Raw genomic sequence first — 26,488 nt, 5'->3', positions numbered from 1 at the left:
GCAGGCGCAGTGCGGATAAACAGGAAGCGGGCGGTAGAGGCAGCAGCAGAGGAGACCCAGGGGCTTCGGGAGGAGGCAGCGGGAGAACTAGGATTATCGGAAGGTCAACAGAAGCTAACTGAGAAGGAGAAAAAGAGCCGTGGCCATCTGCCTCCAGAGAACGATACGTCGCGGACTCGATCTCAGCTTATGCTTCCGGCATCCCCCAGCTTAGGCTGAGGCAGCGGCTGACAAAGGGCTCGCGCCGGTGCCGCCGCCCTTCTCATCCGGGCATTCGGGTCCCTGCGGAGCGGGAGGGGGAAGGGCAGAGGGGGAAGGGAAGGAGCAGGAAGGGCGCGCGCTAGGAGCCGAGGCCCTCTCCAGGGCTCCGGGCCGGCGGCCCAACGGACGGAGGCCGAGGAGGACCTGCAGAGGTGGCGGCGGCCGGGGGCAGGAGGATGGTGCAGAAGGAGAACCAGGCGGTGCTGGAGGAGCGGGAGAGCGAGCTCAACTCCAACCCTGCCGCCTCCGCGGGCGCGTCGTTGGAGCCGCAGGCATCTCCAGCCCCGGGAGAAGACAACCCAACCGGGGCCGGGGGAGCAGCGGTCGCCGGGGCGGCAGGAGGGGCTCGGAGGTTCCTGTGTGGCGTGGTGGAAGGTGAGAGCTGTGGCGCGGGCTGGGCAGGAGTGTCCTCCCCCCGCCCCACCCCAGTAGTAATCTGTTCTTTCCTGGTTAGGCGGATGGCGGCGGAGTCTGGGCGGCGGCGGTGGCGAGCAGGGGGGAAGGGGGGGGAAGCTCTAAAAAGGGATTATTCCTGTGGGTCTGAAATTTGACCCTGCTGGAACGAGGGAAGAGGCGAGAGGGTGGGCAAGTCTTCTCTCGCGTTCTGGAACGGCGTCGAATTCCCCTCTGGCTATTAACGTGCCTGACCCCACCCGCCTTGGGCTTGGAGCCAGGCGTGCTCCAGTGGAGGCGTTGTAGGGAGTCTGGTCTTGGGCTCTGAGTTTTACATCTTTGTACTTTGGGATCTTGTTTCCTAGGGTGGTTTGGGTTCACAAACGGAAAGGCGTGTATAGTGCTGCTGCCCCTACCCTTTGGGAAAAAGACTACCCATCAGATGTGGTAGTTGTATTCCTGGAATGAAGAGAAGCACTGTGGGCCTATAGTTTTACAAATTCCTTTTTGCTTAGAGGTGGGGTGTTTTTTTTTGGGGGGGGGGTTGTTTCTTGTTTTGTTTATTCAGTCCCCAACCTCCCACCCTTTGAATTCAGTTTTTTTTTGCAGCCTGGAAAATTGCCCTTTGCTAACTGCTATGCCTTGCTTTGAGGGATGAAGCTTTGATTTTAATAGTATCTGAGATATGGAGTTTCTAGTATAGTTATTGCAGAAGAGGTTTAAAAACTCCTTTTCACCATCTCCTTTCCCATTACCATTTAGGAATGATGGACTTTCTTTGGTGGTTGGAGAAAATGAGTAGAAGATTGTATCACAGTTTATGAATGTAATGGACAAATGTTCCACAGATGTGCATTCTATGAAAGTATAAATCAATTTCATTATTGCTCTTACCTGAAGTACAGCATGTATTCGAACTTTCTAAAGTATTTTGGCTGACCCAGGGTTTCCTAGCTTGTATACTTCATTAGTTTTCTTTTATACGTAATGGTGTGTGTAGGAGTAACAGTTAAATACTGATCTTTATAAAAAACCGGAAAGACATGGAAAAGGAAAGAAGGATTGTCCTCTTGGTTGAGAACTTCCGAACATACGGAGTATTCATTTGAAAGATGGGTGGTGATTATGGTATTTTAGATAAAGTTTAATTGTAGGGGAAAACAAGACTAGTTGGCAGCTAGGGTTAGAAATGAAACGGTTCAGTGAAGTTAACTGTTGCACAATTTAGGGGAAAACAGAATGGAAAAACTACCTATGTGTTAGTCTGGAGTCGATGTTTATGAAAACATGATTGATTTGCTTGACTTATCCATCTATGTATTTATAGGACTAGAATCTGCAGGGAGATACTAAGAAAATAATCTGTTTTGTGACCTAAGATCTTGGGATGGAGGGTGGGAGAGAAGTGCTGGACGATTAGAAATTTTAGAGCTAGACTACAGTGAGTCTAAGGAAGCTTGCCTGTGGATTACACTGTCAATAATTATAGAAAAAGTTAGTTGTGGTTAAGATCAATTGATTTGTTTTTCAGAATAGTATTAAAAGGGAACTAGTCTACTTAGAATTGTGTTACCTATTGTCTTTTCTCCTTCCCATTCCCTAGAATATTTCCCTGGTGACTAAGCACCTGATTTTTTTTTTTTTTTTTTTGGGTGTTTTGTCTTTCTTTCCCTCACAAACCTTTGTTGATTTTATTTATTTACATACTTATGAGGTTAATTTGTGCTTTTATTTACAAGTATTTAACTATAGAGGCCCACAAAATTTATTGATTTTAAAAGTACATTTTACATCACAAACCAACATACACATATGTATACATATATAAAAGTGAAACAAAAGTTTTGCCAAAAAGGTCTACCCTGAGTGTTAGTTTTGTTTTGGGGTTTTTTAATTTATTTATTTATTTATTTATTTATTTAAAGCAAGGATGAACTGCACTGGCCATCACCAAAGTTCCCAGTTCTTCTTAAGGTTCACTTTAATGATGTGAATCATGTTGCAAGTTCTGTGGAGGAATCTGTGTTGATTTTAACTGGTGTAACAGCCCTGCCTCCTCTTTGTGGTGCCAGTTAACTAAAACCATGAACCTTACTCTCAAAGAGCAAAGTTAGGGTTTCTGAAGATTAAGATGTTAGACCCTTGGAAAAAATTTTTTTTAATGTTGAGACAGCTCTAAAGGAAAATGTAATGCCTACTCCTTTAAGAGGTAATGATAATGCAAACTGTTGAAGGAAAGCTATAAAGACTTGTAAAATTCACTTAACACTTTAAATCACTTGTAAGAGAGTAACCATGGAATTGTCCAAATTCCAAGTGCTACAGTTTCATGCATTAGTACCTAATGAATTTTTCATTTTTATTTTTTGATCTGTCTCATTGTCTTTGTGCAGAGTAACTATTCTGTTTAGAGTGGAGGTTATTACAGTTCAGAAATTTTGGTTTTGAATTTGGTTTTGAGTTTGTTAAATTGCGTGTGTAAGGAGCATTTTGTGTTCAAAACAGAATTTGAGCCATCTTCATAATACTCTTGAGAGGTTGTCCTTATCTCTGGCAGATGATTAGATTGAGACTGGTGGAAAGTAAAGGTTAGGCAAGCTGTAATACCAGTTTGGTACTTATATCACTAACATCATCCATCTGCAGGTTTGTTTCTTGCATTACTAGTGCTGTGGCCCCACATGGGATACTGGAGTGAGGCGCATTCTTGAATTTTCAGTTGTTCAGACATTTGCTCTGGAATTGAGATTGCTTGAGTTTCCTGTTTGGGCCAGCTCTGATGTTGAATTTGCTGTGAATGTAGTTTAAGGCACTTTCTGGGTCTCTTTTACAATGTAATTTTGGGAAACAAACAAAATCATCAAATTGGGTCAGTCAGATTCTTTACTAATTCTGTTCCTGATTTTTTCCCTACCTTTTCTACCTCTAAAAGTGGTTTAACTCCCCTCCTAGATAGTACTTGTTATTAATAGCAGCTTGGGGTTACTAGGCTTCCCCTCTCCTCACTGTAAGATTGAGATAATCTTTTTAAAAAGTTAGGTTTAAATATATTTGGTCTTTTATGACAGTGAAAAGAGATGACATTTACCTCTTTTTAGATAAGTTTATCACATAAGTAATTAGTGTTCTTGGTAGAAAAACCAAAAGATTTGCCTAAGCAAAAAGGGAATTAAAGTCACTTTATAATATCACTCCAAAACATGTTAATGTTTTACTAAACATCCTTCAGATTTTTGTATTGTTTACAAACTGACGTCATTTGTATTGTAACCTGCTTTTCTCAGTACACAGTTTATCACATTCTTACAATTTTATTCTTACTTTGAATCTAGGATTTTATGGAAGACCATGGGTTATGGAACAGAGAAAAGAACTCTTTAGAAGGTAACTTTTTATTATGTAAAGGAGAGTCTTCATTAATATTTCCTTTTGTTTGAGGAAACACTAGCACTGAATAGGCTGAGTATAGTTTGATGATTTCTCAGTTGCAGAAGTTAGTTTAACTTTGGTCTTCTTCCTCTTCACCTAGGCCAGTCTCAGTGGTTCTCAGACTTTCCCGGGAAAGCTGAATAGGTTTTGGGCTTCACTTGCTTCACTCAGAGCTATTGTATTTTTATTTAAGACTGTTGGATATGTTAACATTCCTTATTTAATTTCTTTCACAACTCCACTGGACTTGAAAAGGGTTAAAAGCTACTGCCCCAGAATAGTAACTTTTTAAGAGATGGAGCTGCTCCAAGAAAAGGGAAAAATTTGAGGTGTATTGGTTATGCATATTGCCTGTTTATATACATGTAATTTTCTTTTCTCTTAAGGCTCCAGAAATGGGAATTAAATACATATCTGTATGCTCCAAAAGATGACTACAAACATAGGATGTTTTGGCGAGAGATGTATTCAGTGGAGGAAGCCGGTAATCTTTTTCTTTTTAATCTGTAGAGTATGTGAAGAAAACAGGTATATTTTAAATGTAGTTGTACAAGAATTAAGTATTCCACTTTCACTTTGTAGGTAGTTTTCTTTTATATAGTAACTCTGTTATGCAGATTGAAAGAAAAGCAGTAAATTGTGTAGCCATAGTGTGATTCATGGGTTTGCCCATCTGACTCCACCTGTTTTGTGGTCATAATTGTACTTTTTAACTTCTGCCAGTAAACAGTAGGCCATTGGACAAAGAGGTGCTGAAGCAGGGCTAGGTCTTGGGCAAGGCAAGTGAGGTGCCTGCCTTGAGTACAAGTTTTAAAGTACTTCAAAAAATCAGTAATAAAGATAAAAAGTATTATCTATTTTTAAACCAGAACTAATGCAAAAAAATCCATGAACAAAATACCAAAATGTAAAATAAAGACAAGGCTATTATTACTGATTGTTTTGCTTCAGGTTCAATCAAGTATGGCTTGGTCTTAACCACTTGATTACTAGTACTGGTCCTGTCTGTCTTTAAAGTCAAGAACGACCTTACCCTGGTTCAGGCCTATACTGAAGTGAAAGCCATCTCAAACTGTCCTTTCTGCATGTATTCTTATGTCGAGTTAGCTACATAAAATTCATAAATATAAGTAACTAAGACAAATGGTGAAGTGCTTTTCTTTGTGTACTTGAGTGAGTGGGGGAACATTTTCATACCTGGAATTAAATGATAACTAACAAGTAATTTACTTGTTACAAGTAAGTTAGTTACAAATACACTAACAAGTAATTTACTTGATACTTGGTTACAGAGCCCAGCCAAGACAGTGAAGGCAGGTTTTCTTAAATTATGAAAAAAGCAATTAAAACTCCATCTAGTTTGTTGTTTACTACTCTATATAACTTAAGTGTTTCTTCAACTTGATTATTTTCTGGTGATGCTGGTAATGAAATTTAATGTGATCAAAATATAGTTAATGACTATCTTAAGATATTACTGAAGGTTATTTAAAGATATATCCTGTGGTATGGAGTAGTATTTCAATTTACTTAGGAAAATTGTCTGTCGCATTTTAGAAACTTAAAGCTGTGATAGATTTTTTTGTTGTAGTTACAGAGATGTCAAGATTATTAAGGCCATCACTTAACCCTGGTTCTTAAGAACACATTTTTCTTTTATTCTAAATTATAAAGTAGTTGTATGTAGAGTTATTTATTTAGGAATTCCAGTTGTACAGAGACAGCAAAAACAAAAACATAACTCTCAAACACTTGAGAAATAAAATTGGTTTGCATTCAATAAGAGGATTGATGCCTTAATTGAGTATTTTTGAGAAATGGCAGTGGAAGGAAGAGAATGCTTTTATTGAGTTCAGGGTGATATTAAATTGTATCAAGTTTGTGCCATTATGTAAGGCCTGTTGTCACATTGGACATGACAGTTTTGTAAAATTGAAGGGACTTTCTTTCTTCACTTATTGAAAATTGGAGATAAATAACCTGAAGGTGAAGGCTCTTTTAGTTTTCTGTGCTGCTTTCTAAAGTCATGGACTCTGTTCTTTAGAGCAACTTATGACTCTCATCTCTGCTGCACGGGAATATGAGATAGAGTTCATCTATGCTATCTCACCTGGATTGGATATTACTTTTTCTAACCCCAAGGAAGTGTCCACATTGAAACGCAAACTGGACCAGGTAATTTCCTTCCTTTTTCATTATTTTTCCCTGAGTCAGCACATGAAACTGAAGAGTTTCTGAGTTGCTTTTATGATACAAAAAGAAAACCAGATTCATAGTACTTCTTTGTTCCTGCACAGATTTTTACTTTCTGTGCAAACTTTTTACTTTTGATAGGAATATTTTCTAAAGGGAGTGAAAAGAGCTTTACTGGAGGTACCAATGCTTCGCAAACTTCACTTTGCATAAGAACTGTCTTAAAAGAATGCTTAGAAGTAATGCTTAAAAGAATGCTCATTAGCTCCATTCCCATAGATTTTTAATGAAGACTTGAGGTGGAGACTTACTCACATTCCAGCTGATTCTGAGTCTTCCAGAGTCACATTTCCAGAAACTGTATGCTGTTGGGTGCTTGCTTGACTGAACTGGGTGAGGTTATAGAAGTAAGATGAAGTCGGTTATATGGTTAAAAGACATAATTCAGTCTGGAAATGACTGGCTAGTTTCCCAAAATGAGAAGAAAAACTAGGTAAACATGTAAGCTGTTGTTGAACCTGATTGGAATCTACATTCTACTTAACATAAAAGCTGCACATCTGTTTTGGTAAAGTGTAATATGTTTATTAAAACAAAAGTTTATATTGGACTTCCCTAGCAGTCCAGTGGCTAAGACTTCATGCTTCCACTGCCAGGGGTGTGGGTTCTATTCCTGGTCAAGGAACTAAGATCCCTCTTGCCTTGTGGTGCACCTTTTAAAAAGAAAAAAAAAAAAAAACCTGTATATTATTGGTGGTATTGGAATGGCTGGTAAAGAATTTAAAGTTATTAGGTTGTTGCAGAAGTAATTGTGGTTTTGCAGTGTTGACATTTGCCATTTGATGTTGGAATACATTCTTAAATGTGGATATACATCATTTTAATGTTCATTTCTCACTTTGTTTTTTTGCTAATGACTTACTACTTGCTGTATATTTTATATGTATTTGAAACTATGAAAATGATGTTAGACAAAAAAGCAAATTCAAGCAGTTTTCTTACTTGAGTTAAAAAATGGGTCATAAGACAGTGGAGACACAACATCAACAATGCATTTGGCCCAGGAAGTCCTCATGAATGCACAGTGCAATGGGGGTTCAAGAAGTTTCGCAAGGGGGATGAGAGCCTTGAATATGAGCACAGTGGCTGGCCATCAGAAGTTGCCAACGACCAACTGAGAGCCATTATTGAAGCTGCTCCTCTTATAACTAGACAAGAAGTTTAAGAGGACCCATTCATCGTCAGCCATTCTGTGGTTGTTCAGCATTTGAAACAAATTGGAAAAGTGAAAAGGCTCGATAAAAGGGTGCCTCATGAGCTGACTGAAAACCAAAAAAATCATTGTTTTGATGCAACAGTGAACTATTTCTCAATTGGATGGTGTCATGCAACAAAAAGTGGATTTCATACTACAACCAGTGATGCCCAGCTCAGTGGTTGGACCAAGCAGAAGCTCTAAAACATTTTATTAAAGCCACACTTGCACCAGAAAAGGTCCTGGTCACTTTGGTCTACTGCCAGTCTGATCCACTGGAGCTTCCTGAATTCCAGCAAAACCATAACTGTGGCTCACATATGCCACAGAAGTGTGCTCCTGATGAGATGGCCCTGGAAGCTGCAACACCTGCAGACAGCATTGGTCAAGTCCCAATCTCCATGACAACGCCTGACCGCACCTGCACAACCGATGCTTCAAAAGTTGAATAAATTGGGCTACAGAGTTTTGTCTTATCCTCCATATTCACCTGACCTCTAGCCAATCGATTACCACTTTTTTAAGCATTTCAACAGCAGGGAAAACGCTTCCAAAACCAGCAGGATGCAGGAAATGTTTTCCAAGAGTTTGTTAAATCCCGAAGCATAGATTTTTATGTTACAGAGATAAACTTAACTCTTGCTGGCAAAAACGTGTTGACTGTAATGGTTCCTATTTTAATTAATAAAAGATGTGTTTGAACCTAATTATAATGATTTAAAATCAGCAGTCTGAAATTGCAGTTAACATTTGTTGTACCAACCTCAAAGTTTGGGATTTCCCTGGCTCCTCAAGGGTTAGGACTTGGTGCCTTCACTGCCAGGATTGGGTTTGCTCCCTGGTTGGGAAACTAAGATCCCACAATCTGTGTGCTGTGGCCAGGAAAAAAAAAAAAACAAGTAGTTAAATTTCTGTGAATAAGCTCCTAAGAGGTTATTTCCCCGCTTGATCATATTCTGCTATTTTGGTCTTTCTGATTGATGACTTAGGTTTATGTGCAAAGAAATTTATTAGCATCAGTGCGTCTTGACTAGAGCAGATAACTTGGATTTTTAGTGTCTTGGAGTTTTATCTTTCATTTTTTTTCCGCTGTTAGGTATCTTTTGTACTGAAAGATGTAGAAGGATAAGCCACGTTATAGAAGCTTTGTTAGGCAATTTGCTTAGTGCATTCAAACCCAAATGAAAATATGGGTTCAGAAACTGTGTAGCTTTTTAACATAGAAAATAGAAAGGGAGTGGTTTGGCCTTGAACATTCTACTAAGGAAAATATTTGACTTTTAAGTATAACTATTAACTGTATACTTGAATATTTTAAAGCCTGTATTTTTTACTCTTTAAGATGAGCTGGTAAAGCATCTTTTTTTTTTTTCTTTTCCCTTTCCTAGGTTTCTCAGTTTGGATGCAGGTCATTTGCCTTGCTTTTTGATGATATTGACCATAATATGTGTGCAGCTGACAAAGAGGTATTCAGTTCTTTTGCTCATGCCCAGGTCTCCATCACAAATGAGATTTATCAATACCTAGGAGAGCCAGAAACTTTCCTCTTCTGTCCCACAGGTATTGTATATAATAGCTTTCTATTTAACTAGTCTTGAAATACATAACTTTCAAAAGATCGTGTATGAATTTTATTGTTTTTCCGTGTCCCTTTGGTATGTAAAGGTAGGAGTTCTTTTTCTAGAAGATGTTTCTCCAGATCTTAAGTTGGAGAAATTTTAGGGATTAATAAATGGCAACTGAATAGGTGAAAAATTTTATGTTTTTTTTGGTACTAAAAGTATGTGAACATTACGTTTTCTGGATTAGAGGAAGGGAATAGTATTATCAACGTGAAAACTAGAAAAAAGCAAATTTACATTGCATTTAACTAAGTCACTTCTCATTTCCCTCCTACTTGTTCCTTTTTTCTGCCCTTGCCTATCTGTATCCCTTTTCATTCCTCCCACTCCCATCTGGGCTCTTACTTCCAGTAGTCAGAATAGAAAGCTTAATAATTTTTCCCCCTTTTCCTTTTTTTCCCCTTTTCTCCCTGGTTCCTTCCACTGAAAATATTTTTTTCTTTTTTTTTTTCCTCTCAAAATTCAGCCTATAAGAAAACTTCTCCAGGCTTGACTTCTCGTTCAGAAAGAGTTTAAAGAAGTTCTAAGAAATTTTAGACTGTATTGATTTAACCATGTGTTTGTCTGTCTTGTTAAGAGTATTGTGAACTGTGAACCTTATGGCTTCTGATGCTACATGAATATTCAAGTAATGTTTAATAAGATCATACTTGGTAGTTACTTAATTCATTGTAAATTATAATCCGTTATAATTGAGTTCTAAGCCAGGGGCATGATTTTGCTTTATTTTTATTATATCAATCCAGTCTGCTTGGTCTCTGATTGAAACTGAAAAATGTAGGCAATTCAGAGTTTGTAGAAAATGCTAAAAATTCCAATTATTTATCTTCAGTAAACTTAAATTTCTAGTGACCATAGGATCATAAGGGTTGATCTGTCCTACTTTTGGAGGAGGAATATCGGCTTTTATGAATTGATTTTTTTTTTTTTTTTAATATATAAATGAGCTAGTTTGTTGACTTCTTTTGGAACATAAAATAGAGGCCTTTTATCATTTGGATGAAAATAGTTTAAAATTGATAGACATTTTTATCCCCATTGAAATACTCATGACTATTTCATTCCTATTTTACTGATTAATTTTTCCCCCTACATTCAGAATATTGTGGCACTTTCTGTTATCCAAATGTGTCTCAGTCTCCTTATTTAAGGACTGTGGGTGAAAAGCTTCTACCTGGAATTGAGGTGCTTTGGACAGGTAAGTCTTAAAGATTTCTACAGTAAAAGTTTTAATTAACTAGGATCTAGAGAAATTGGTTGTTTGTATACTTTTAAAAAGCTGAGCCTTAATGAGATTCTCTTCCTTTTACAAAGTATACATTCTGCGCTTAGTATTAAGAATACTTTTTAGGATTTTGCAGTGAGTCTGAATATCAAAATAACTTATTTTTATTTTTGTTGTAGTTGGCACTGCATCTTTGTTGGTGCCCACAGGCTTTCTCTAGTTGCACCTGCGGTACACAGGCTTCTCCTTACAGTGGCTTCTCTTGTTGCAGAGCCCAGGCTCTAGGGAACATGGGCTTAGCTGCCCTGCAGCCTGTGGAATCTTTCCAGACTAGGGATGTCTCCTGCATTGGCAGGTGGATTCTTATCTACTATATCACCAGGAAAGTCAAGAATGTTGTATTTTATGAAATGAAATCCTTAATGCTAGATTGACAGCTAGTAATTAGTAAACTAATGAGTTGTATTAGTTTTCATTCTAAGAATTAAGGGAAGAAACCCTCCCAGGATTTAGGTTAATGAGTTTGTCTAATTGAGGATATATTATATTGGAAAAAAAATTGTTTACATGGAAAATTTGTTTCTTACTAATGTATCATTTTGAGGAAACTTGCCCAAACCTTTAATATTTGTGCCTTCTAACCACTAGTTCTAGGAATCTACTCTGAGGAAATATTGAGCGAGGGGAATAAAGCTGAGTAGAAGCACATGTTGCTGTGTTGTTTTAAAAAGAAAAATTGTTTAAAAATATAACAAAATAAAAAGTTACATGCAGTATATTGCTGTTTTGCAAAACCATGTATGAGAGCCTTTTAATAAATGATGGCCTTTATTTTTAGGTCCTAAAGTTGTTTCTAAAGAAATTCCAGTAGAGTCCATTGAAGAGGTTTCAAAGATAATTAAGAGAGCTCCAGTAATCTGGGATAACATTCATGCTAACGATTACGATCAGAAGAGACTATTTCTGGGCCCATACAAAGGAAGATCCACAGAACTCATCCCACGATTAAAAGGAGTCTTGACTAATCCAAATTGTGAATTTGAAGCCAACTATGTTGCTATCCACACCCTTGCCACCTGGTACAAATCAAACATGAATGGAGTAAGGAAAGATGTAGTGATGAGTAAGTAAATGACTTAATTCTTGACCTTGGGAAGAGATTGGGGTTAACTAGAACCATTGGTGAGTATATGTTTTTTTGTCATCAAGAATTTTTTTTAAAGGTATTGTTTAGTCCTGTGAATGAGATGTAAATGATAGGAAAAGGGCTCCCTGGAGTGGCTTTGGGCAAGTTACTTAATAACTTTTTGGCCTCAGTTCTTTGTTTTTAAGATGTGACTTGGCTTTTGAAACCTGAGGAACTAGACAAAGTAGTCTTAATGTTCCTGTTACCCCTTGAGTAATTCTGATTGAATTTATGTTTTCAGGTGATTATATTTAAATGGTTATTTTAGATAGCTAGATATTCTTATCTGAGTTGCTTACTGTGTAATTTCAGTTTAGCTTACATTTATGAAACATTTCTTATTTTAGATATTGGCTTACTGATTTTTATTTATGAAAAAATCTTAATTGAATTCCAGGTAAGAGAATGTTGACTAGTTGTTTATTCATTAACATTTAGATTCCTATTTATCAGACACTAAGGGTTCAAAGAATAAAATAGTCCCTACTTTGAAAGAATTAGTCTGGTGTTGATAAAGCAGGCAAGGAACTGTGCTATAGAATGAGGAGTACTGAGAATAATTATCTACAGAGTCCTAGGGAGAAGGCAATGGCACCCCACTCCAGTACTCTTGCCTGGAAACTCCGACGGACAGAAGACCCTGGTAGGCTGCAGTCCACGGGGTCACTCAGAGTGAGACATGACTGAGCAACTTCACTTTCACTTTTCACATTCATGCATTGGAGAAGGAAATGGCAACCCACTCCAGTGTTCTTGCCTGGAGAATCCCAGGGATGGGGGAGCCTGGTGGGCTGCCGTCTGTGGGGTCACACAGAGTCGGACACGACTGAAGTGACTTAGCAGCAGCAGGGGGAACACAGAGGAGGGAGTGATTGATTACCTCCCTTAAACAGAAGTGGGTAAATGACTTCATGGAGAAAGAGATACTTAACACTGGGTGAATATATAAGTAAAGCCTATTGGGCATTAAATGATTGGGCTAGAAATGAAAACGCTATCAGTGGACATTTATCAATGATTTGTCCAGTGATTCTGAAATTAGTGTTTATTATTTCATTTGGGATTTTCCATTTGGCAATGCATTTAGATGACTATTCTAGGTGAAGTGGTTCAGTGAAGGGTCTTGGTTGTGTTTGCATTCTTATGCTTAAGGTTTGTTCTTACTCCAGTTCTTCGCCTCTCCAGTTTCACTGTAAGAATTAGTATTTTGTAATCAAAACTGTTTTTGTGCTGTTTCTCTGTTTTGCAGCTGATAGTGAAGACAGTACTGTATCAATCCAGATAAAGTTAGAAAATGAAGGCAGTGATGAAGATATTGAAACTGATGTACTTTATAGTCCACAGATGGCTCTGAAGTTAGCTTTAACGGAATGGTTGCAGGAGTTTGGCGTACCTCATCAATACAGCAGTGAGTTTGGCTTTTCTTTGTAAGAGGGTTGGATTACATTGTTTGAGACATAAGAACATTTGTGATGTTTTATTACAGGCCCACCAAGCAAAGTGAAATTTAGGAATCTAGAGAGGTTTTTTAAATTTTACTTTTGGCCTTAAATAGGTTTTATCTTCTTGGAATGCTAATTTGTTTAAAAAAATTTTTTTTAATAGTTCTTCAAAAATACAGATCTTCAAAAGAGAAGAAAATAATAGGTGTTGCCATATTTATGATCTGTGTTTTCCCCCTTCTTCCCTTCCTCACCTCCCCGGTGGTTTAGAGAAGTGGCACTTTTTTCTATTTGGAATCTCAAATTGAGGCTTATAGTTAAGACATTTCTCTGGATCTTACTTGTTCCGTTTCTCATTCTGATTGTCTTTCTGGCAATTTGTTTTTATAGGTAGGCAGGTCGCACACAGTGGAGCTAAAGCAAGTGTAGTTGATGGGGCTCCTCTAGTTGCAGCACCCTCTTTAAATGCCACAACTGTAGTTACAACTGTTTACCAGGAGCCCATTATGAGCCAGGGAGCAGCCTTGAGTGGTGAGCCTACAGCCCTGACCAAGGAAGAAGAAAAGAAACAGCCAGATGAGGAACCCATGGACATGGTAGTGGAAAAACAGGAAGAAACAGACCACAAGAATGACAGTCAAATACTAACTGAAATTGTTGAAGCTAAAATGGCAGAAGAATTGAAACCAATGGACACTGATAAAGAAAGCATAGCTGAATCGAAATCCCCAGAGATGTCTATGCAGGAAGATTGCATCAGTGATATTGCCCCTATGCAGACTGATGAACAGACAAACAAGGAGCAGTTTGTGCCTGGTCCAAATGAAAAGCCTTTGTACACTGCAGAACCAGTGACTCTGGAGGATTTGCAGTTACTTGCTGACCTATTCTACCTTCCTTATGAGCATGGACCCAAAGGAGCGCAGATGTTACGGGAGTTCCAGTGGCTTCGAGCAAATAGTAGTGTTGTCAGTGTCAATTGCAAAGGAAAAGACTCGGAAAAAGTGAGTACACTTAATATGCTTGCTTCTCTGGCCTGGATGGATCCCCATGCTGATGATATGGAGGAGGTCTTAAATGAGAATTGGCCACATCTTAGAATGTGTTCTGTAAAGTAGGTACAGACTCTGCTGAATCATGTGTTTCCATAGTTTGACCTTACAGTACTTAGGAATGAAGGAAGGTCAAAGTTGATTAATATTTTAGGAATATTTGTCCGTTTGGGGAGACACAGACTTTTATTGCTTATCTTTAAATGTTTAAGCCCTGTGATTCTTTAATGTTGAGGATAAATTTGCAGGTACTTGATAACATAAACAGCTTAGTTTATAACTGTGCTTTAGATTATGTTTTTAACTTCCAATTTTTTGAGTGTCGTTATTGATCCTCAATAGATTGAAGAATGGCGATCACGAGCAGCCAAGTTTGAAGAGATGTGCGGACTAGTAATGGGAATGTTCACTCGGCTCTCCAATTGTGCGAACAGGACAATCCTTTATGACATGTACTCCTATGTTTGGGATATCAAGAGTATAATGTCTATGGTGAAGTCTTTTGTACAGTGGTTAGGTAGGTGCACCAGGAATAATATCTTCTCAGATATATTGTCCCTTAAAAGAAAAAAAAAATTATCCCACAGGGAGAAAAACATTTATGGAATTAGTGAATTTCCAACTGTGTTTAAATTCCTTGCCTAGATTTCAAAGGTGTAGCTGTTGTTACAGACTTGAGGTGCAAGCCTCAGTAAACATACCGAGCACGTTGATTTTTCTCCCTTGGGCTAATTCAGCATAAATATCTTGAAAATGTGTTAGAAAGTACTGACTTTAACTTGCTCTGACTGAATGCTTCCTGGATGGAACCATGTATACCACTTTTATCTGATTTGGAGACAAGACTCTATGAATTGCGACTATGTGAGCTCTCTGCTGCTTGCTGTGTCATGATAACATTAATGCTGTGTTTAACAGAACAATTGCTGAAATGACCTAAGGGGCTTGGAAAGAGGAAGCCATCCTCCCAGCCCTGTGCGCATGCGAGCTTTAGTGGTAGGCTATTCTGGTGCTACCTGGTATTATTTCATAGGACTTTTTCTTTATCCCTCTACCAAGTAATTGGTTTAGCAGGGGATAAAAATTGCAAACCCCTGAAAATGCTTCATTAAATGGAAGTTCTCCAACAGTGAAAAATTTTTGTTTTTTTAAGTTCTCAAGCTTGGTAAAAAGCACCAGCATGGCCAGGTTTCTCCAGGGAATCTCATTTCATTTCCAGGTTTTCAATCCAGGTATAAGGAATATGTAATGGACTTATGCATAGTACACAGCAGGCAGCAAGGCTAACCAACATGTCAATTTTCATAGTAGTCACAAACACTATGATGGGTTACATAGTCTTGATTGTGAAATAGAAATACGAAACACTGTGAGCTTACAGTTACTCAGGAGTGGGAGCAAAGACATTTCTCACTTTCTGTGTATATACTTTCAGAGTCTTAAATATATAACAAAAATTTTCCTTTGATACAACTAATTAGCAGTTTAAAATAGAGGCTGATTGTTAATTTGAAAGTAGAGGCAATTCCCTGGCTGTCCAGTGGTTAGCACTCCACACTTCCATTGCAAGAGGTATGGGTTCAATCCCTGGTTAGGGCACTTCCCGCAGGGCATGGGCAAAGATAAAAAATAAAAAAATAAATTGGGAGAAAGAGAATATAGAGAACTTTGGGTTCCTGTATATATCGCACAACAGGTAGAAGAGAGAATTGTGACCTGTTTCTGTTAAAAGGATCCAGAATACCTCTTCTGTGTGATACTTGTCTGCTTTTAGGCTTAGGAAAAACCTCTCTTATTGTTTGTTGGATGGTGGCATTTGCCTCCCAGGGGATATATTAACCTTTATAGGGATTGAAGTCTTAAATTTTCAACCTATAATTCAGTTTATTGGGTTTGAGAAAGTGTGGCTTAAAACATTGGCTACTTAGCTTTCAATTAAAAAATTATTAAAATCCCTTGATTATATACAGTATTGCTGCTTTTTCCTCTCAGGCTTTTACCTCTGAATTGTGCAGTTCCGGGGGCAGCTTTCCCTAATTGTATATAGCTGTCGTACAGTCTCAAGGTCAGAGTATTTTAGAAGTTTTAAGTAATCATCTTGGCATCCACATAGCTTCCACAACAGCTCACGACAGAATATTTTCTTGGTTCTGTAGTAATTTCAGGGAGTTACTGATTAGAACCCTTTGTTTTCCTCCAGTCTCCAGTCCAGCTGGCATTCAGTCCTTTAAAGAATGTGGCTATGCAGTACTTTTGATTACTAACGACTTCTATTATCTTCTTCCCCATTGTGTACAGATGGGAGAATCCTCAGCACAAGTTCTACTACTATTGGATGGACAGCGGCAGATGTTCACAGCGCGTCATGATTAATTAGTTTAAATTAAAAGGTTCTGTGAGGTAGTTCAGGTAGATTTAAGGGCAGTAGGCATGAACTGAAGTCACGTTTGCGCAGCGACTGAGGCATTAACCATGTTTTCATTTATACAGCTCTTCGTACATGCAACTTTTTATTGTAATAGTTGGAAGTGCTAGTTATGTTGTAGTCTCAAAGTGGGGGGTAGGGGAATTGGCCGTTCATTAAAGTTTGAGAGGTATAGTTTTTTTCCTGCAGTGTAAATTTACACTGAGCTATGGAATGGGGCAGGTTCTCTTCATAACCAAAATTTTTACCCTATTTCATATTTATTTAACAAATACTACATTTTATATTTATTTATTTATTTATTTAAGTACCCCTACCCCTGAGAAATGACAACCCTGGATATAATCTCTTAATGGGTCCGAATTGTCAGCAAAAAAAATTGGTTTGCTTTGGGACTGTCTGACTAGCACACTATATTGTACTGATGAGATTGTTAACTTGAACAGGAGGTAGAATGCTGTCTTCAGTTGGAAAAGAACTATATTGCGCTGCTTTATCTTGTCAGAAGACTAGGCAGGTGATTGTGATTTGGCCTCCAAAGTATCTTTTAATTTTCTCTTAGTACTAGCTTCCTTAATTGTCTATGGAAGGCAATTATAATTTGCTTTTAATTCTCTCTCATTATTAGCTTCCTTAATTGCCTGTGGAGTTGGTTAAGTGCTGACCTTAAATGCAGATTTTTGGACCTCAAAGCCTGCCACTCCATGTATGAGCTAAGTGCACCACAAAGATTATAATGGTTGCTCAGAGGAGCCAGATACTGTCGTACTTTAAAGAAAAGTATGTTAGTTCTGGACAAATTAGGAGCATCAGTTTGGCTCTCTTTAGTTCTCAGAATCTGTGAGACTGGTATTGTTACCAATTGAGCCAAGTCTGAATTTGGATTGTCCTTGTCAGGAAAAGTACTCACTGTGTTTCATTGTCAACTTACTGAATAATTTCTTTTATTCTGCTGACCTTAGTTTTCTGACAAGATTAACCCCTTTTCTCCCATTTTTCCCTTCCCTGTACCCTTCCTCAAAATGTAAAATGTGACTTCAGACAAGTTTAATTCCTTGGGCTGTGATAATAAAATGTGTCATCAATTTCACTTTATTTCACTTTAAAGTTACTGTACTTTTGGTAGAGAGGAAGCAGCTGCCTTGATTTTTATAGCTGTACCTAGGGAATGTGACTTAGACAAACTTGACACTTTCCTTCCAATAATTTAATAAAGGGTAGAACTCTTCCTTTAGAACAGTGATTATTCATTAATCAGAGGAAGGAACGTCAGTATTAAAATTCCATTACAAGTTAAAAAAAAAAATTATTATCACAGCCTTGTCCTGAAACCCTGGATTATTATTGTTAGAGAGCTGTTTCCACAGTGTTTGTTAGTTTGTTGGACGTTTGAGACCCCAGGAAATCCCCTTTCTCGTAACGTTCTCCGCTTGGATCTGATCTCAACAGGGTGTCGTAGTCATTCTTCAGCACAGTTCTTAATTGGAGACCAAGAACCCTGGGCCTTTAGAGGTGGTCTAGCAGGAGAGTTCCAGGTATCAATATGAATTCACAACTGAATTGACGTTTTCTTTGTTTTATGAGAAACCTTATATTGCGCATCAGATGGCTGGAAGGATTGGTCTGCCGAAGGCTTTCTAGTCCCAAATTCAATTTAGTTACATAGCTGGATTTTAAATCAAATTTTCCTCCTCTTTCGCAGTAATTTCTGAAGGAGATGCTGCCAATTCCCCCCCGCGCCTGCGAAGCGCAGCGGCTCTAGGTATACACTTCACATTGTTTCTTTGCAGGTCGCACAGCATTTTAATCTGCGCCCGCAATGCACAATGCGCGCATGCTTGTCTGCCAGTGGAAACTCCATGAGCAAAAAGAATAAATAATCATGCAAGTGAATGGTGAAGGGGCTTTGGGATATTTTCTCAGTTATTTTATAGGTAAATTTTGTACTTGAAAGAACAGTCCAGGAATGAAAATTTAAACAAAATGCAACTTTTTTTGGTGTTGGAATTTTGTTCATGGACTTTTCAGGTGCTCTACTTTTCTCCCCCCAACAGGTGCTCTGCTGCGCGCAGCAAACTGAAGCGCATTGCTTTGGGGATAAAGCGTCTCCTGGACAGATAACCCTCTTCAGACCAAACCTCTCCTCCTGACATTCTGTTCTGCCATCTTTTAGTAGAGAGATGGTCTATATAAGATTGGTTTAAAAAAATAGATTTGTCATAATTGGAATAGATTTTTTTTTTTTTTTTTTTTTTACTGTAAATTTAAATCCCCAGTAGTATGCCACTAAAGCTATGTAACTCAGTTTGGGTAATTTCGATTCAGAAGCATTCCCCTCCCTCAGCAAAGAGGTGTTTATGTTAGTAAAGCGTAGTGCACCCCTCTTCTTTAGGTCTGCCTGCAGTAGCCAGTTAATGTTAAGTTGGTAATCTGCAGTGCACACTCATTAAAAGAAGTAAATGTCTTCCCAGCACTAATCTGTTTTCCTTTTTTTTCTTCCTACAGCGTTTGCTGCCAATTGATGGGGCAAATGACCTCTTTTTTCAACCACCCCCACTGACTCCTACCTCCAAAGTTTATACTATCAGACCATATTTTCCTAAAGATGAGGTAATTTTCTACCTGCCAACTTGGAGTGTGGTTATGGTGAACACTTAATACTTTCTTTTGAACTCCCTGATTTAAAAAAATCATTTTTGTGTCTTTAGATGGAGAAAGTTAACTGAAACATTAAACACAGGTAGTTTAAGGAAGAGCCTAAGGAGTTTAGACCCAACATCTTGGGCTTAGTTTTTTCATTATTTATTTGTTTGGCTACTCTGGGTCTTAGTTGTGGTATGTGGTATCTTTAGTTGTAGCATGTGGGATCTAGTTCCCTGGCCAGGAATCGAACCCGGGCCCCCTGCATTGGGAGGGTGAAGTGTTAGCCACTGGACCGCCAGGGAAGTCCTGTGCTTAGTTTTTATCAGATGAAATGTATTCAGAATTGGAATCCTGAACAATATCTGTGTGATACGTTGTTCTAGCCTGATGTTCTCCATACATTTTCTGCAGTTTGTAAAGTGCTTCCAGGCTGTTGATAATTAGCTACAGAAAAAGGCAAGCTTGCTTAAAGAAAATCACTTTTTAAATATTTTGGATGTATAGAAAGCTGAGAGAGAGCCTCATAGTTTGATGAATTTTGAATCCACTACTTAGTGCCTAAAACTATCCCCTGCAAGGCAGTTCTCACTGTTTACTACAACTGTGCTGTTTTCTACTGATTTTACAAATATGACTCAATAAATAAATATTTAACAAAGCAGAGGTGATGTTTATGACAAGTCAAACATTTTGTTATTCCCTCTTCTAGAAGTCCTTTATGACTTATGAGTCATATTGTCAGATTCTGTTGCCATTTTTCTTGATGTGTTGCTTAATTAGATTGTATTTTCAGGCTTCCGTGTACAAGATTTGCAGAGAAATGTATGACGATGGAGTTGGTTTACCTTTTCAAAGTCAGCCTGACCTTATTGGAGACAAGTATGTGATGCAGTGTTTGTTGGATTTGGGAGTAGACATTTCAAAGGCAGGATTACCTGGTTGTGGGGAGATGAAGACTAGAAATACAGATACAGTTTTTTAGAAGTCCTACTTTAGTTGTAATAAAATCTGAGTTATTAATATGTATAAATTTCCAATTTTTATTTATGTCAAATGTAGTTTCCACACATTGTCAATTGAGTGTATTGGGCTTTATTATATCACTGATTTCTGAAGTTTTATGTTAGTAACTTAACTCATTCTGGTTTTCTTTCTTCTGAGCAGGTTAGTAGGAGGGCTGCTTTCCCTTAGCCTGGATTACTGTTTTGTCCTAGAAGATGAAGATGGCATATGTGGTTATGCCCTGGGCACTGTAGATGTGACCCCCTTCATTAAAAAATGTAAAATTTCCTGGATTCCCTTCATGCAGGAGAAGTATACCAAACCAAATGGTGATAAAGAACTCTCTGAGGCTGAGGTAATACACAGATTTAGAATTAAACAGTGGTAATTTTTTAAGAAAGTAAAGTGCTTATTAAAATAAAAAAGCAAGCAGATATAAAAATCCCAGTGCTTTCTAAATTTCTTACAGAGAAGAATTCTTAGGGCTTATTCTTACTAGCATGGCATTTTCCACTGTTCCCAACATCTTTTGATTTGGAGCTGTTGTATTACTTAAGTGAAAGCACAGTGTTGACTTTGAAAGAACCTTCTTTTTTCCCTTTCTGTTTTGCAACACCAAACTTGTATGTTATAGTTTCTTCTTTGGGTACTCAGGGCAAGTTTAGTAATTAAAAATCTCATTTGCGTGCTGATGAAGCTAACTTGCTGTCTCAGTAATGCATTTCACATGGTAATGTGAGTGAAAGTCGCTCACTCGACTCTTTGCGACCCCATGGACTATACAGTCCATGGAATTCTCTAGGCCAGAATACTGGAGTGGGTAGCCTTTCCCTTCTCCAGGGGATCTTTCCAACCCAGGGATGGAACCCAGGTCTCCTGCATTGCAGGCAGATTCTTTACCAGCTGAGCCACCAGGGAAGCCCAAGAATACTGGCGTGAGTAGCCTATCCCTTCTCCAGCGGGTCTTCCTGACCCAGGAATCAAAGTGAGGTCTCCTGCATTGCAGGCAGATTCTTTACAACTAAGCTATCAGGGAAGCCCTCACATGGTAATAGGAATGACAATAAAAAGTTTCTTCTGGAGGATAATCTTTACTTACACTCAATAAATACTATCAGAGAATATACTTGGACTTCTATTTATGACATTGTCTTTTTTCTTCTGTATCGCTTCTCCCCCTTTTCTGAAATTCTCTACCCCTCTTCCCCACACCAGTGCACTCAAACTCTATTACTGTTTTTTACCTTTTGGTTCTAGCTAGATGGCAGTGTAATAAGAGGCTGGTTTGGAGTAGGCTTCTTTACTTAGAATACATCGGCATGACTGCAGCATGCTGGTGATTGAGCTGTTGATGTGTTGCTTTTCCATATCCGACAGTTCTCAGCTTAGGAACATATGGAGAATAACCAGTGTGTCTATTTTAAACTTTTTTTGTAAAAATTGTAAAGTATACATAAAATTTACTATTTTAACCATATTCTAGGGTATAGTTCAGTCATGTTAAGCACATTCACATTTTTGTGCAAGCAGTACAAACTTTAAAAACATTGTTTTATTTTGAATTATTTAGTTTTTATTTTGAATAATTTTAGATGTACAGAAGCTACAAAGATAATAGAGTTTAGATATACCCTTCACCCACTTTCTACATTTGTCCTTGTCTAAGAAACCAACTTCGGTGCATTATTGTAAACTCTTCACCTTACTTAGTTTTTCCATTAATGTCCTTAATCTGTTCAGGATCCAATCCAGTATACTACATGACATTTAGACAAACTTAAAAAATGAAAACATGTCAGCCAGAATTATAAGCTAATTGATTTTGCATGTGGTAATTTTCCCATTACCACAAGAGTTACTATTGAATATTGCTTTCCTTTTCCTGTTTCTGAGTTCTGTAATTGGAATATGTAGATTCATAATGAGTAGCTACTGAAAGTCAAGAGATTCATCCTCATTTTTACAGAAAATAATGTTGAGTTTCCATGAAGAGCAGGAAGTACTGCCAGAAACTTTCCTTGCCAATTTCCCTTCTCTGATAAAGATGGATATTCACAAAAAAGTAACTGATCCAAGTGTAGCCAAAAGCATGATGGCTTGCCTTCTCTCTTCACTGAAAGCCAATGGTGAGTAGATATTGTGGAGTTGCTGGTATTTGGGCTAGGTGAGGGCAGGACTCTTATTTTAGGATACAAAAAGAAGTAAATTTACATTCCCTTCACCACCACTTAATGGTTTTGCTTCTGAATTAGTGCTGCAAGAACTGCATGTGTATTAACCATTGAAAAATGCTGCTCTTTTTGCTCTTTTATACTATGAATGCCTGTATTAAGCCCCAATTAAATGAGAAGTGAACACATGAATTTATGTTTATTTTGCCAGGAGATTTATAAATGATAGTTGAAAATTAAATAAACCTTGGGAAGACTTCATATAGGAATGCAGAATCGCTAATACTTTCTCTTCTTTGAGTTTGTTAACTTAAATCTTCAAAAATACTTTGCCATATATTCAGTTCAGTCCAGAAACTTAGTCCAACTCTTTGCAACCCCATGGACTGCAGCATACCAGGCTTCCCTGTCCATTACCAACTCTTGGGGCTTGGTCAAATTCATGTCCATCTAATCCAACAGCCTTTAAAAACTTCTTAGCCTTTGGGCAAGACAAAAATGAACATAGAGAAGCTGAGCACTCATTAGAGAATTGTTGATGAATGAGAATGCGCTTTGTTGCATCTTTGTATCATTTGATTCAGTGGTGTCCCCTTTGTGGGATAATTGAAACAACTCTGAGGAAAGTATAATTCTCAGAAGTGGTGTGCTTGGAACTGAATCGTGCAGGTGTGAGCTATGTCTTAATATAAAAAACACATTATGGTTGTGTTGACTTGTGGCATGGGTTGGAATAGGCTCTGCTCTGTGTGTCCTTCAAAGGTACTGTGTATGTGTGTGTATGTATAATATTCACATATTCATGTATACATATTATAAGTATACGTTCAGCAGGGCTCTTGTTTGCCTTGAGGTTTGTCCCATCCAAGCTGGTGCCAGGCCCAACCCTACTTAGCTTCCGAGATAAGACAGAATTGGGCAAGTTCAGGGTGGTATGGCTGTAGACACTTTGAGGGTTTTGGACAACTTCTTTGCTAAAAGATACTCTTTCTGGGGAAGAGTTTTATTTGCTGTTCAAAAAAAATTTTTTTTTACGTAATTTGACAAGGATTGTCTGTATTTAAAGTGTACAGTTTGATGCCTTGAAATACATTGTGAAATAAGCACCATATTCAAGCCAGTTAACATACCCATTACTTTAAGATAGTTGTTGCAATATTGATGAATATTAATATCCATTGACTTTATATAAATTTTAAAAATTATGTAAGACTTAGGGACTGGTATAGATAATCTCCCACTGTGATCTATTTGAAATATATAAAGATTAATCACAAGTTCATAATTCTACTAATTCAGTAACATTTATATTGTGAATGTTTTGTTTTTTTCCCCTAGGGTCCCGAGGAGCTTTCTGTGAAGTGAGACCTGATGATAAAAGAATTTTGGAATTTTACAGCAAGTTGGGCTGTTTTGAAATTGCAAAAATGGAAGGATTTCCAAAGGATGTGGTTATACTTGGTCGGAGCCTGTGATATTTGTTGGCACTATGAACTGTCGGAAAGTCTTAACTTCACCTGGTGGGTAGTGGTTGGGGTCTTCATACAGCTCAGTCTCTGGAGCCGCAATGAATCAGCCAATTCTGATTGGAAACAAAGAGGACTGTGTAAAACTCACTCGTCAAACTTAGAGACTACTTACTCACTGGTTGGAAGAAGATAATACTGCTGCGAATCCTGTAGGAAAGAGATTTGGGCCTCCTTGTTGGGTTCTGTGTTAGGTGCCAGGACCTCTTACGTGGGCTTATAGGGAGGGGGTCTTCAATAAATGTAGTCAGCACTGTTTTCTGCATCCAGTGTGGTTGCATTTCTCACCTAAGAGTAATCAATCATTTGTCATCCTCCTTGGCTTATTGACTGAAATGTATCTCATGCTTTAGAGACAAAGATGAGAAAGATTTGGGTTCAGAGGCTTCAGGGTGGAGAGTCCAAGTGGGATGGTTATGGCATAGTTTAAGCTGAGGAAAGGATTTCAGTTTGGGCGGTTTTTCTGCTTTTTGTAAAGCCTTGGCCGATTGTCTCCTAGTGACCATTGGTTCAGGCAAGTTGTGATTTGTAGGGACAGATGTGCAGTTGTTTGTGGCAAAAGCCTAAAAGTGATACACTTGTAAAAAAAATTTTGTATATAAACTAGCTGTAACCTGACTATCCTTTGTTTTTGTAATTTTCCTTTTGAAAATGAAAGGGTGCGGTTCAGGATGGCACTTTGAATAATTAATGTAAATCAGTGGATTTTCTTTACTTTTGTCTTTGGTTTTGTTTTTAAAAGACGTTTTATTCTTTTCAAAGTGCCTCCCACCTAGGGCTAGGCCATGACCACTTTGGGTACGAGAGCCTGACTTCATAGGATTCACAGTCTGTTGCAAAGTGCAGTCATTTCTGGAAATTAACCTCAATGCAGGTCAGCATGTGAAATGTTAGTTTTGACATCTGGCAGCTAGGGTTTGGGGACTGATCCCATTTGCCCACAGGTCAGTTGTCCTTTAATTTTACTACTGGTTTTATTAAATCAGTCTTTAGTTCTTGCATGTTTGTATCTAATTTTTAAAAGAATGAGTACACTTTAACCAATGACTTAAGGTTACCCTTTTCTTTTTCCTTTAACCGCAGGTTCTGAAAGCTTCAAGTATTTTAATTTAGATTTGGTGTTTTTAAGGGTTCTGAGCAAATGCTCTTTCATTGAATTTTGCTCTGCAGTATTCATTTTCTTTTTTATCATGGCTTGCTGGCTTCTCTGTAACAATGTTTTGTTACCTTGCTTCCCAGCAGATTTGTATCAGCAGTTTAAGTTTGAGCTAAGAGGGAAGAAGGTCAAGAAGAAAATTTAAAACATTTTCTTTCATAGGTTTCCATCAATGTGGGCTTTGAAAAAAGTCTTTTAAGGGATTGTACCTAGTGACTTTCAACCAAAGCCTGTGAGTGTGCACTGAATGGGTGAGATGAATGAAGGAGGGTTACATCCAGGGTTAGAAACCTGCAATAATGTACAGCTGGAACCAAGTTTGCATTTTCAAAGGCTGAGATGAAGGGAGGGTCTCTACTGGCTTAATGTCACTTGGTTTTTTTTCTCTTTTAAGTACATTTTGTACACTAGTGGACAGTTCTAGCATTTTATCTGGTAGATTCCATGGTCATCCTCCAGTGGAATCAGGATTTTCAGCAAGTTTGCAGCTTTATCTTTGCTTTTAATAATCAATTTGGCTGGTATTCTGGTCACAGAGCTAACTATGAAACAGATGTCCAGGCCTCTAGGATCGTAAAATGCTGTTCTGTCTGTCTTCTAATGGTTATGGCTATTTATTATGGTTGGGATGATATTTCATTGATTGTTTAGATCACAGCTCAGTTCCTGTAGAAAATGAACTGTAAAACTATCTGAAGACCATACAAGAGGCAAAATAAAACTTGAAGTGAATGTGTGTGGTCGTGTACTGTGTAAACCTCCTTGTTTCTGCCTCCTGCCTTTTTTCTCCCACTCTGGCATTCCCAAGCAAGTATTCCTCCTCTCCAAAGCTGTTTCAGCCTAGGGACTGAGTCATAAAGGCAGTTTTCTCCCACTTCTATCTCTAGTAAAAGATTGCCTTCCATATTTTCCTCAAGGCAAGGCAAGATAAAAATAGACTCGTTTTGGCCTGGCCACCTTCTTGACACAGTTATAACCTGGGGGTAAATGAAGGCAGCTAGTTCAGGTGAGTTCATGCCACCTAATAGAATAAGGAAAATTGCCTGATTCTTTGGTCAAAAGGTGAAAGTTGAAGGCAGATCCCAAATTATGAGACAGGACTCTAAGGCGTCAGTGTTAGGCTAGACTAGCCTGCCTCTTAACAGGAGCAGCAAATTAGCCCCACGATTTAGCTATCTCCTCTGCTAGCAAGCGCCAGCATCTGAAGTTCAGTGTAGGTATACAACCATGTGGATAGTGAGCCGCAGGGTCCTTAGAGCAGGAAGCATATCCGGAAGTGGACAGTGGTTTGGGTACTAAGTAACAGGAGCTCAAAGTCTTCCTTCATGCTCCGTTCCTTTGGAGGGACGGTATATCTGAGTGTATTTGCTTTTTTAAGAAAAACGATGCACTATATCTTGCCTTTGCTGGGAGAATTGGGAAGGTTGCATTTTCATGTATTTAATGAAAGCTTAGCTTGGGGTGGGTGAGGTGATCACTTGGAGTGCAGGACTAGAGGAAATGGAGG

The 26,488-nt window shown here is 38.3% G+C and overlaps 1 protein-coding gene across 2 annotated transcripts; it reads left to right on the top strand.

The window, feature by feature from the left end:
- Window positions 1-25,713, top strand: OGA (O-GlcNAcase). Of its 2 annotated transcripts, XM_027960401.2 has the most exons (16): window positions 1-636; window positions 3,987-4,038; window positions 4,470-4,567; window positions 6,128-6,258; window positions 8,920-9,091; window positions 10,253-10,351; window positions 11,217-11,501; window positions 12,814-12,972; window positions 13,397-14,010; window positions 14,401-14,575; window positions 17,933-18,018; window positions 18,989-19,093; window positions 19,920-20,005; window positions 20,291-20,483; window positions 22,095-22,254; window positions 23,638-25,713. In XM_027960401.2, the coding sequence occupies exons 1-16, from the start codon at window positions 438-440 to the stop codon at window positions 23,772-23,774; spliced, it is 2,751 nt and encodes a 916-aa protein (XP_027816202.1). In that variant the 5' UTR covers window positions 1-437; the 3' UTR covers window positions 23,775-25,713. The 2 variants fall into 2 exon arrangements, with proteins under 2 accessions (XP_027816202.1, XP_042095036.1); XM_042239102.1 differs by lacking the exons at window positions 14,401-14,575; window positions 17,933-18,018.
- The last annotated feature ends 775 nt before the right edge of the window (window positions 25,714-26,488 follow it).

Source organism: Ovis aries, chromosome 22, assembly GCF_016772045.2.
Source record: "Ovis aries strain OAR_USU_Benz2616 breed Rambouillet chromosome 22, ARS-UI_Ramb_v3.0, whole genome shotgun sequence".
In the NCBI taxonomy this organism is placed as follows: domain Eukaryota; kingdom Metazoa; phylum Chordata; class Mammalia; order Artiodactyla; family Bovidae; genus Ovis; species Ovis aries.
The sequence above is the reverse complement of the archived record's forward strand: the minus strand, read 5'-3'. Positions and strand labels throughout refer to the sequence as shown.